This window comes from Chlorocebus sabaeus, chromosome 9 (genome assembly GCF_047675955.1).
Source record: "Chlorocebus sabaeus isolate Y175 chromosome 9, mChlSab1.0.hap1, whole genome shotgun sequence".
Lineage (NCBI taxonomy): Eukaryota > Metazoa > Chordata > Mammalia > Primates > Cercopithecidae > Chlorocebus > Chlorocebus sabaeus.
In genome coordinates, this window is record NC_132912.1 from 103,002,201 (window position 1) to 103,014,582 (window position 12,382).

Sequence of the window (12,382 nt, forward strand, 5' to 3'; positions counted from 1 at the left end):
ACCATCTGGAACAGAGGGGAAACGACAGAAACAGAAGTAAGAAACTCTTTGGGATATGTAATTGGGGACCTCAGACACCTTCTCAGCTGCTAATGTTGTGTTCTGGGTAAGGATGCCTATCTTTCAACCTAGACTGGTCAGTCAGTATGTCCCATTGTCTGATGTCTTTAGTGTGAAAAGAAGTCGATTAGGTCCCTAAGATCCCCCCCGATCCACACACACAGTAGGAAGGCATTTTATAAAATCCTTTATTTTATGAGTGGCAATCCTCAACTCCCCACGCAACACATAAACACACATACCCATCTAGTCTTTGTTTTCATCACATTTCTAAAACTGGCCACATGTCAATCTGACTCACACAGAAAATAAACAAGAGGGGCCCATCACATATGCCAAGTTATCAATACTCCTTTCACCATTTCTGCTCAATCTAGAAGACTCAGCTTGGAATTATTTTAAGATTTTATGTTATTTGCAATATTATGGAAAAGTAAGTTACCAACATTCACAAGGTGATAAGCTGCAAAGAACAAGTTTGTTTTCCTTTTTAAATTTAGAATCTTGTTTACAACACATTAGCATCATTAACAGAAAAAACAGCCATTTACATAGTAACTCAAAAACCAGCCACTTAAGAAAATAATGTAGTAATCAACCACTACCAGAGAAAATAGGTCCTCTCATTTGATTTTACTGGTAAGCCCAGCTGTTTTCTGAACTTTGTGAGAGTCTCTGTCCTGAATATGGTAAAGCATTCAAGTAAAAGGTAGGGAGTTGTAAGTGTGAGATTCTGAGGGATTCTGCCTCAAAGAAGGTTCAGGAATAGCCACAGTCCTCCAGTTTACTCTAACGTTGAGATGTTCCTGGGATGACCAGCATAGTTTCCTTTTGAGGAGTTTTCACAATTCATCAGCCTCAGGATTCAGGTTTTATAAGACATTCTTCCACATTAAAAAAAAAGACTCTGTCCCATAAAAATAAGTTTCTCATCGCTTCTCCAGCTTCTTGTACTTGGCTTCTGTGAGGGATGAGGGAGAGTTACATCTTTTAAAACTGGCTCTTACAAAGACAGTTTTTAGTTAGCATTTCCAGTCAAGTTAAAAAAATACGTATTATATTGCTAAAAATCTATTAGCTTCTATCTCATCATCTGTCCAAATATACAGATCATTGATCTGTAAAACTTGGAATAAGAATTCAAGCACAGACACTCAGAATCGAGAGCCTAACACAGGTTCATGAAGTCCTAACCCTGTCAATAGCACCTGCTTAGACAGCTCCACCAGGATGGGGCAGATCTGTCACTTGACCTATCGAGAGCCTTACTAAAAAACTGCCTCTCTCAGCACTGTCCCAGGTGCCCTCTGGAACCAGACTGAAACCCTCAGGAAGTATAAATGTATGTTTCCTCTTTTATGTTCTTATCCTTACACCTTACTCCAGGAAAGCAATTTTGAAAGATACAGAAATTTAAAAGGCCATCAAATAAGCCTCTTACTGTGACATCCCATTTTTCTATTAAAACCATGAAAGCACCTGGTTTCACAATTTTAACAGAAAAAGGGACTCTGTCACAAATGCTTACTGTGAACCAAGATACCTTCTACATGGTAAGGTTACCCCCGCCTTCTACACAGTAAGGTTCACAGTAATCATTGGCTAAATGTAACGGTAGAAAATAAAACTGATTGTTAATCACCACCCATATCAAATCCCAGCCTACTACAAACTACTCCCTTGAAGTAGTCAGCCCTTGTTAAATGATGAAAATAAAATAATCTATAAATGTTATCTAGGACAAAAACAAACTCAGGCCAGATGTGATGGCTCAGGCCTGTGATTCCAGCTACTTGAGAGGCTGAGGTGGGAGGACTGCTTGAGGCCATGAGTTTGAGACCAGCCCGGGCAACACAGCAAAACCTTGTTTCAAGAACAAATTTTTTAAAGTAGCTGGATGCGAAGGTGCACACCTGTAGTCCCAGCTACTCAGGAGGCTGAGGCAGGAGGATCACTAGAACCCAGGAGTTCAAGGCTACAGTGAGCTATGATCACGCCACTGCACCCTAGCCTGGGTGACACAGCAAGGCCTCATCTCTTATAAAAACAAAACAAAACAAGACAACAACAAAAAAACAAAAAAACACTAAATTCTTTACTTTTAACCATGTATATAAGAGCCAGAGCCAGTTAGTAAGCCACAAGCACTAAAAGTACCAGTTTCTTCCTCAAAGGAAAAGTGATCTTTCAAGAAAATCCTCAACTGACTATTTGTTTAAGACACATTTATCTACATTATTAAAGGTGCTTCTGCCTTCTCAACTATAAATAAGAACTTGAGCTTTGTAAGCAAACAGACCTGCTTAGAAATATGGCTCTTACATGTACTGGCTTTGTGTCCTTAAGCAACTACTCATCCCCTTAAACCAGTTTCCTTGCCTACAAAATAGGGATAAAAATCACGTACTTAAGCCGGACGTGGTGGCTCATGCCTGTAATCCCAGCACTTTGGGAGGCTGAGGCAGGTGTATCATGAGGTCAGGAGTTCAAGACCAGCCTGGCCAACATGGTGAAACCCCGCCTCTACTAAAAATATAAAAAACAAAACAAAAATCATGTACTCACCTCACAGATTATTGAGAAGATAAAACACACAATACAGGCCAGGTCGAGGTAGGCAGATCACCTGAGCTTGGGAGATCGAGACCAGCCTGACAACATGGAGAAACCCCGTCTCTACTAAAAATACAAAATTAGCCGGGCATGGTGGCGCGCCTGTAATCCCAGCTACTCGGCGGGGCTGAGGCAGGAGAATCGCTTGAACCCAGGAGGTGGAGGTTGCGGTAAGCCGAGATCGCACCATTGCACTCCAGCTTCGGTAACAAGAATGAAACCCGTCTCAAAAAAAACAAAACAAAAAATAAACATAATACATGTAAAGCACTAAGAACAGTGCCTGATATATCATTAAGTAATCAGGAAATATTGTTTTTATTAATATAATAATAAATTACTAAGGTTTTCTGAAGATTAATAGATCACTGTAGGCACACCATAAATGTTAACTATTACGTTTACTAAGGACATGCTGGCAAGAGGCACTCTTTATTATATCAAAACAAAAATAAAAACGGTTACCCAGTTTTTTTGAATATGCATCCAACTTGTAAGCTGCCTGCTCAAGAGCTGCTACCTGCTCTTCAATGACATTGATCTGATCCAGATAAGGCTGTAGTCCAGCATCTTTAAAAACAAAGAAAAAACTCATGTTTATATGGTTTTATCAACAAGGAATATAGGAAAAGAGTGGAAAAGTAATAATGCTAGTGTCTCTCCAGCTACGCTAAGACAGATTAGGTGGAATGACATGATTCTGACCACTAGCAGGGCAGGTGCTTTAGAAGACAGTAGCTAGTTGATCAGCCTCAACTGTGGCCCAGACTTAGTGTCTCTCATCTACTAATTTTCCATTCTTTTCAATTTCTTGCTCCTCGAGCAATCTTTCCATTACTGATTCTGTTTCTTGGGTACTCCCATACCAAGAAAGAGTACCCTAGAGACAAGGAACACAAAAATAATAAATCAATGGAAAAAATATATTCGATTACTCTAAATTAGTGTTTTCCATTATAGAGTTTTTGGTTTTCTGCTTATAGAGTAATCCTTTATGGATTTGTAAATCAGTTCATTAGAATCTGGCCACCCCTCCTTCGCCCCCTCCCTTCCAGGAATAAACTGATAAAATCAAGATTTAGAAGCAAAAATAACCATACCAACAAAACATACTAATCCTCAGAATGGAAGAGATTCATCTTAAATTTAGAATTCATTTTAGAAAACAAGCTCCCACGAGACAAGGATGTCATGTTCCCTCCTCTTCTCCATGGCCCCAGGCACAAAAGAACATTAAATACAAACATGTTTAATTAAAAATATTATTACTTACATTTCTGGTTTAAGTCCTTTAAATTCCTACTAATGTTTATAGCAATATCTTTCATTTCAAGATACTTCAAGCTGGTGAGTTTATTCATATTTTCCAGGAGCTTATAGTCTTCACTGGTGGCTTGAAAATTAAACAGATGTAATGCCTTTAAGATTTGTCTTAGATCATTAGAATGTGGGAGTATAGGCTAAGTGGTAGTTCAAGGCAGGACCAAGGAAGTGTCGATGGAGTGGGCCACTTTTGATCTATGATATTTATAACTCAGCCTATGTACTCTGAAAGTCTCAGTAGAAATTCAGGCAACAATCAGAAAATTATTTAAACCAAACAAGATCCAGAAGGGTCAGGATCATGGTTACAAAGGGAAATAATAAACTCATGTCCTAAGAAAAGGGAGGTAAAATAGTCTTGGTACTTCTACAGCATGAAAACATTTAACATACATACATATAATATACATACTATCAGGCCGGGCGCGGTGGCTCATGCCTGTAATCCCAGCACTTTGGGAGGCCAAGGTGGGTGACCACGAGGTCAGGAGTTCAAGGCCAACCTGGCCAAGATAGTGAAACCCCATCTCTACTAAAAATACAAAAAATTAGCCAGGCGTGGTGGCAGGCACCTGTAATCTCAGCTACTCAGAAGGCTGGGGCAGAGAATTGCTTGAATCCAGGAGGCGACGGTTGCAGTGAGCCAAGATCGCACCACTGCACTCCAGCCTGGGTGAGAGAGTGAGACTCTATCTCAAAAAAAAAAAAAAAAAAAAAAATTTATATATATATATATGTATACACACAAACACACACACACACAATCAGCTAGGACCTCACTACTTCTTAGTTAACTCATTTATTACCATGTATAATTCTATATTGCATTTTATGCAGTGACATTTCCAAACCATCTGTCTACTTCTCATATCCTCAGTTCTTTCCCTATCCCCATTCAAAGCAAATGGCCTCTACTCCAACTTTCCCAAAGGCCAAGTCTATTAACATAAGCTGCTTCAACCTCTCTGCCTTACTTCTTTTGTTTTTTGTTTTTCTCTCTGCCTTACTTTAAACTTCTCTGGATCTTAACATCTTCCCAAGAGGCAGAAATGTTCCTATTCTTGCCAAGACAACCCCCTCCTCTTGTGGCCTTGATCCCAAACACTTCTACTTCTTCAGGGCCTCTCTTCAATCATCTCCTTTCACTTGCACTTCCAAATTCTCCCTCTCTCCTGGCACCTTCCTCTCTATATAGCAATATATTCAGATTTCCTCCAGCTCAAAAGCACTCTCTCTATTCTGCTACACCTATATCATTTGCTCAGTAAAGCAAAGGAGCTTCGCTGCTAAACAATTTGAAAAAGTAGCTGACACTCACTACATCCTCTTCCTTAACATTTACTTGCATATACCCTTGCAGTCTGGTCTTTGGCCCTACCATCCAGAGATTACATGTTCCAAGGTCATCAGTGCCCTGCTAACCACCAAATCTATGGCATTTGCTCAGTTCTTATCCTCTTAAACCTCATTGTCTTGGACATTACTGATCTCTTTCTCTTTGAGAAATGCTCATTTCTTTTGGCTGCTACAGCATTGTACTATACCGATTTTCTAATCTCTAACTGCTCTTCTTAGATTTCTATGCCAGATCCTTTCTTATCAGACCCCCTTAACTATCAGCGCTCAACTTTTTCTCAGCTGTAACACGTAACTGATGTTTATGTGGGTAGCACATACCTATGGGTATTCCCACGATTATGCTAGAAACTAGCATAGTTTAAGAGGAAATATCAATTTACTCTTAAATTCAATAAAGCATGTGTGCAAGTAATAACAATCATAGGAAAAGAACAATTTGCTTAAAATTGATTATACAATAAATCATTTGGAAACCTAGGTACATTAAGTGTTATTAAAAACAAATTAAGTGCACCATATACACATTCCCTGACATTTTAGCCTAGGCTCTCTTACCTACTTCTAAGCTCTTCCTTGGCAATCTCATCCTGCACAGCCTCCAATCGCACCACTATGAAAGTGACTCTGAAATCTGTTTCTTGTGCTCTGATCAGTCTCTGAGCTCTGGAATCCAATGTATAAGTCACCTGAGTTCCCTAGTTACATCAACAAGCAGTCAACCCAAAACTGAAAATATTTTCACACTAAACATGGTTCCTCTTTCCAGCTATTTTGGCTGATGGCACCACCCAGGCTTAAAACCTCAAATACATTTTGGTCTGCTTCCATCCCTCAGTATCTACTTAATCAAGTCCTATACAGTCCACTTCTGTAATGTTCTTGCACCCATGCTCTCCTTTCCATTCCTTTTACCACCACTCTGCCTCAGATCATCATTACTTTTCTTTTATTATTATCAGATTACTTGGAGCATGTAACCTCTGGATGGTAGGGGAAAAGACAAGACTACAAGGATGGAGTTGTGCTATGTTGCCCAGGCTGGTCTTGAACTACTGGCCTCAAGCAATCCTCCTGCCTCCCAAAGTGCTAGGATTACAGGCATGAGCCACGGTGCCTGGTCCTCTATTACTTTTCATCTGAATTATTGCTCATCTCTCTCTGTTTTCTCTCCCCCATATCTATACTCTCATATTTATACTGCTATCAAATTAGTCTCTCTAAAACAAAGATCACGGCTAGGCATTGCACCTCATACCTGTAATCCCAGCACTTTGGGAGGCCAAGGTCAGCAGATCACTTGAGGTCAGGAGTTTGAGTCCAGCCTGGCCAACATGGAGAAACCCCATCTCTACTAAAAGTACAAAAAAATTAGCCAGGCGTGGTAGCATGTGCCTATAATCCCAGCTACTCGGGAGGCTGGGACAGGAAAATTGCTTGAACCAGGGAGACAGAGGTTGCAGTGAGCCAGGATTGTGCCACTGCATTCCAGCCTGGGCAACAAGAGTGAAAACTCCATCTAAATAAAATAAAATAAAACTGGGGTGATGTATTCAAACACCTAGAAGCCAGCAAGATAATGTAAATGAGTAAAGTAAGCCAAGTGTTTGCACATTAAATGCATAAGAAAATTATTCACTTCCACGAAGAAATATGCTTCCCCTTACTTCTTGGAATATGTGGTCCTCTTTGCCCATCATTTGCTTTACCAGTTTTGACAGAGGCATTGGTATAGAAAACCATTTCTGTACTGCTACTAATAAAAATAACAGTGATCAATGGCACTTGACACTAGTTCTCAGTAAAGGGGAGAAAACAGGAAGTGGTAAGGACAAATTAGATAGCACTAGTCCTTTTAAAAGAGGCAGCTGCTCAGCTCTAGTCAATTATAGTTGAAAGAATGCAGGGGCTAGTAGCGCCAAATCTTTGGAATTGTTAAAGGGAAGCCAAAGGTCTACATTTTGTTACCTGGTTTCTCTTGCTCAAAATAACAAACAAATAAATAATCAGGCTGATAACTTAGAGAGTCACAGCTGGGCACAGTGGCTCACACCTGTAATCCCAGCATCTTGGGAAGCTGAGGCGTTAGGATCACGTGAGGCCATTAGTTCAAGACCAGCTTGGGCAACGGAGCAGACCTCATCTCTATTATTTATTTATTTAGGACGCAGTCTCCCTCCATCGCCCAGGTTGGAGCGCAATGGCACGATCACAGCTCACTATAACCTCCACCTCTCCGGTTCAAGTGATTCTCCTGCGTCAGCCTCCCGAGTAGCTGGGATTATAGGTGTGTACCACCACACCTGGCTAATTTTTACATTTTTATAGAGGCAGGGTTTCACCGTGTTGACCAGGCTGGTCTGGAACTCCTGACCTCAGGTGATCCACCCACCTCGGCCTCCTGAAGTGCTGGATTACAGGCGTGAGCCACCGTGCCTGGTCATATTTAAAAAGTAATAATAATAATAAAAGAGAAGTAATGAAGATCTCAGGCAGAGTGGTGGTAAAAGGAATGGAAAGGAGAGCATGGGAGCAAGAACATTACAGAAGTGGAATTTATAGGACTTGTTCAAGTAGATATTGAGGGATGGAAGCAGACTAAGACTGGATACCAGGCTTAAAACCAAAATAGATGGAAAGAGGATCACTTGAGCTCAGGAGTTCAAGACCAGCCCAGGCAACATAGTGAGACCCTGTCTCTTAAAAACAGAAAAAGAAAAAAAATTTACAGATTCACAACCCCTACTATTCTGTATCAAGCCTTTTCTCATAGATTCTCATTCACAAATTTAGCTTACAGTAATTTCCTGGGGGAAGTGAAACAAATTAATAAATGTTTTTGAGACGCTGTACTGACCCAGATTTCACTTTCTTTCTCTTTTTTCTTTTTTTTTTTTTTTGAGATGGAGTCTTACTCTGTCACACAGGCTGGAGTGCAAGTGGCATGATCTCAGTTCACTGCAACCTGCAACCTCCACCTCCTGGGTTCAAGCGATTCTCCTGCCTCAGCCTCCCCAGTAGCTGGGATTACAGGCGCCTGCCAACACGGCCAGCTAATTTTTGTGCTTTTAGTGGAGACACGATTTTGCCATTTTGCCCAGGCTGGTCTCGAACTCCTGACCTCAAGTGATCCACCAGCAGCTTCCCAAATGCTGGGATTAAAGGTGTGAGCCACCGCGCCCGGTCCATACTTCACTTTCTGATCCTCCTCCACACGTAGGTCATGTGTCCCTGAGAAACGATCAAACACTAGTCATGTCCCAAAGGGTGGGTTATCAAATCCTCAGACCAACTTAATAGGTCCCTAAATCTACAGGTCATTCCCCGTTCCTCATTTCCCTTTATCCCAGTAAACACATCTTCTGCTTTAGCCAAACACACTGCTTGCACATACCACGTCATTCACTAGTTGTATCATCTCCCCCTTTTCCACCAACAATTCCCTTCACAACCCTGTTCAAAATACACTTTCCCCAAGGAAGCACTTCTTGATTAATGTTGCTGGATATTAACTCTTTTTTGTTATTGTTTTCTCATTAGTCTATGTTACAGAGGCCTGCAGAGTTGTATTCTCTTTCTCTCCCATTCATGACGTCCCCAAACTTCCAAGAGGCCTGTCTCAGGGCATGCAGGGTAGGAACGGAGCTGTAGACTGATGCTGTTAACCATCTCCCAGGCCTCTCGGGCCAAACCGCACTCGAATCAACCCAGACCCAGTCTCACCCGTCAGTTCCCCAGTCAGGTAAGTGGCCATTTTGGAGAACATGTCCCGGCAGAGCTCAGTGATGTCAGCTTCAGCAGGTTCCTTTGCTTCCTCAGCTGTCTCCACGGCGGCATCGTCTGGGCCAAGGGAGAATGACTAAGTGTCCCGCCTACACCCGGTGCTAATCCAGCCAAAACTGCCTGTTCCGACATCCCTCCACTTGCCTTCATTCCATCAAGTCGGCTCCATTCTCCATCTGCCATAATTTCAAGTCCTTCACGGCGTCCCTGCCCATCTGACACACCAACTCGCCTCCCTCGCACAGCCCCTCGCCGATACCCGGCACCCCTGCTAAACCATCCGTCACCCTGACAGGACAAACACTCGCGCGCAGAGACAAATGCACTCCTCCCACCAGCCCGTTCCTGCCAGGTGAGCCAACCACACACTCAACCTTGCCCTCCCGAGACGGAGCCCCAGGCCCACCACCGGACGCTTCCTCCTCATCCATTCCGGGTACCTCTAGCGGGCTCATCACGCCGGGTAGCCAGTACACCCTCGGCTGCAGCCGCCATGGCTGATCCTGCACTGTTTCCGGGCCGGGGTGCTGCGCATGCGCACCAGATATGCCCCGCCCACCCGGGCGGCCCTGCAGTCCTGTGCCTCGCAGTCCAGTCGAGCCTCAGGTCTATGACACAGCAAAGGGTGATTCTGGAGCCGAAACTGAAGCTACGCCAGGCTGTTATGAATCGATCCACTGCCAAGAGTCGCGACGTCGGGAATGAGGGCTAGCTCATCCCTACAGTCACACCCTGGAGGGATCACTCGTCTTGTACCACTCATGACCCGTCTGGGAATAGTCAACCCTGTTTGTGGCCTGCTGAACAAAACCACTAAAGACAGGTTGCCCCCTCCCATGACACTCCGAACTGGAGTTAGTCATCAAAAGATGGCTCGGAATCCAAAGTTTTACAGGTTGTCTCGTCCACGCTTTGGGGAAACATTCAGGCATTAATCCCTGGTTCTAAATACTCTCCCTCCCAATGTCCTGGGTTAACACCAACTCACTGGCCCCTATTTCTTAAACTGCAGACAGGCATCTACTTCTCTTCAGTTGATACAGCCTTTCTTGAAGAAAGCTTGGACTGTAACTTTTTTAGAGCTGAGGATACACTCTGGTTATCTTAATTGCATTTAAACTGTTTCACAAGCCTCCTAGGTGTACAGAGTACTTAATGGGATGGGAGAACATGAGTGAGTGAAAGAGGTAGATGAGAAGAAGTGACTGGGGAGCAATCGAAGGTGCAAAATGAGGAGGGATAAAGGCCACAGAAGAAGGGAGAGGAGATATTCAGCAGGCCTCAAGCAGGCTCCTGGACACCCAAAATCTTGGTGTAGGAGTTTCTTATCTTATCCCTGGTTATCCTCCATCTGCACCCTCTCACCCCACCCCAATGCCAGTACACCATATACATACACACACACACCCGCCAGCCCTTATCCCCAGCCCTCCTGCCCTGACTGTCTCCACTCTGAGGACTGAGTCTCACTTGTCACCTGTCCTCACTTTTCCCATGGTGCAACCATAGTAGCCACTATTTCAAGCCATTCCTGTGAACCAGCAGTTCTTTTTTTTGAAACAGAGTCTTGCACTGTCACCCAGGCTGGAGTAAAGTAGCACAATCCCGGCTTGGCTCACTGCAACCTCCACCTCCCGAGTTCAAACAATTCTCATGCCTCAGCCTCCCAAGTAGCTGGGATTAGAGGCACGTGCCACCACACCCAGCTAATTTGTTTGTGTTTTTAGCAAAGACAGGGTTTCAGCATTTTGCCCAGGCTTGTCTGGAACTTCTGGCCTCAAGTGATCCACCCATCTCAGCCTCCCAAAGTGTGGAGATTACAAGCGTGAGCCACTGTGCTGGGCCTAGAAGTTCTTATTTCAGGACTCCTGTGGTAGCCCAGCTCCTTCACATCACTGCACCTACTCTATACCTCCTAGAGAGCATGAACTATTCCAGCCCAGGCACATGGACGGCCCACAATTTCAGCCTTTTTTCCCTCTATAATACCAGAAGCAAATGCAAACTCCTAGTTTTCCTAAGGAGTTTTATTGATAGCCGCCATGGAAACCCACATGGTCTTATGGAAGAATAATGTCAGAACCCACCACATATTAATTCAAAGATCTCTGAATCCTGAGGTCATTTCCTTGCCTGATTCCTTTCAGGCTCCACTTTTATCTCCTGGTTGAAGCCCACTCAGTTCCCAGGTTCAGTGGACCAGGAGGCAGCCTCTTGCAGAAGATCCTTCATAGACTTTGCTCCAGGAGTGCCTCACACTTAATTCCTCTGCAACATTGGAATCTCACCACTTGAGCGTCTCCTGTCCTCTAAGGCTTCCTCTCTCTTTTATAGGGAACCTCTATAGGGGAAAACGAGAAACCCATGGGTGCTAGCAACAGATCTTGGGATGCACAAAGGATAAGAATAAGATTCACTGGGAAGTAGGAAGACATGTAGATACTGTCTACTCTCTTGGTTTCTACCTTTTTCACAAAGCATGGCTATCCAGGTGCTTAGGAAGAACCATTACCCTCCCTCCCTTTATCCTGTTTGCTAATTTTTTTTTTTTTTAATTAACACACAGAGCTAAGTACACAGGGAGTAAAAGGCCCAGTGGAAGATGTTATTTCACAGAGCTATGTGGCAACACACAGAAACACTGAGTCACAAGCCTAAGCATGATGCCCACCACACACACAAACATTGGCTCAAAAGGCCAGATTCTGGGTAGGGCTCAGCAGCAGCCATGATGGGACCTGTTGTCCTAGAAGTGCAGGGGATGTGGTGAGGGGGCCTGTGGGGAGGCAGAGGGAGGGGAGCCTGCTGTCTGATGCTTTAGGCCCCCTTCCTCACCACTCTCCTGCCCACCCTGGACTCCCCAGGGGTCTGGGGTCACAGGTAGGGCTGGCTGCAGGTGCTTCCAAATAGCTTGTTCCTCCTGTTGGAAGAAGAAAGGGACAAATCATTTGAATAAATAGTTTGTGTACCACTTTTCTTTTCTCTGTATCTGATTCCAGAGAACTCAGACTGTTTGCATCCCTCCCAAATTCATCCGTTGAAATTGTAACCCCCAATGTGATAGTATTAGGAGGTGGGGCCTTTGGGAGGGGATTAGATAGTGAATATGTAGCACATATGAATGGGCTCATGCCTGTAATCCCAGCATTTTGGGAGGCTGAGGTGGGTGGATCACCCGAGGTCAGAAGTTCGAGACCAGCCTGACCAATATGGAGAAACGCCATCTCTACTAAAAATACAAAATTAG

At 43.7% G+C, this 12,382-nt stretch overlaps 2 protein-coding genes across 5 annotated transcripts in view; both read right to left on the minus strand.

Annotated features, from left to right (window-relative positions):
* Window positions 1-230: 230 nt before the first annotated feature.
* Window positions 231-9,687, minus strand: BLOC1S2 (biogenesis of lysosomal organelles complex 1 subunit 2). Of its 3 annotated transcripts, XM_073019261.1 has the most exons (6): window positions 9,576-9,687; window positions 9,076-9,192; window positions 3,947-4,066; window positions 3,139-3,243; window positions 2,626-2,898; window positions 231-1,021 (listed from the first exon to the last, which is right to left on the minus strand). In XM_073019261.1, exons 1-5 carry the CDS (start codon window positions 9,628-9,630, stop codon window positions 2,627-2,629), a joined length of 669 nt encoding a protein of 222 aa, XP_072875362.1. In that variant the 5' UTR covers window positions 9,631-9,687; the 3' UTR covers window positions 231-1,021; window position 2,626. The 3 variants fall into 3 exon arrangements, with proteins under 3 accessions (XP_072875362.1, XP_007962029.1, XP_072875363.1); XM_007963838.3 differs by lacking the exon at window positions 2,626-2,898; XM_073019262.1 differs by lacking the exons at window positions 2,626-2,898; window positions 9,576-9,687 and adding an exon at window positions 6,611-8,583 and having other exon boundaries at window positions 9,076-9,184.
* A 477-nt stretch (window positions 9,688-10,164) lies between these two features.
* The window catches only part of PKD2L1 (polycystin 2 like 1, transient receptor potential cation channel), a 45,451-nt gene continuing 43,233 nt past the window's right edge, over window positions 10,165-12,382 (minus strand). For both annotated transcript variants that reach the window (XM_038009451.2, XM_038009450.2), the window contains exons 15-16: window positions 11,971-12,055; window positions 10,165-11,476 (exon numbers count right to left, since the gene is read on the minus strand). In XM_038009451.2, the coding sequence (XP_037865379.1) occupies window positions 11,445-11,476; window positions 11,971-12,055 (117 nt within the window). In that variant the 3' untranslated portion in view covers window positions 10,165-11,444. The remainder of the gene's footprint in view (window positions 11,477-11,970; window positions 12,056-12,382) is intronic.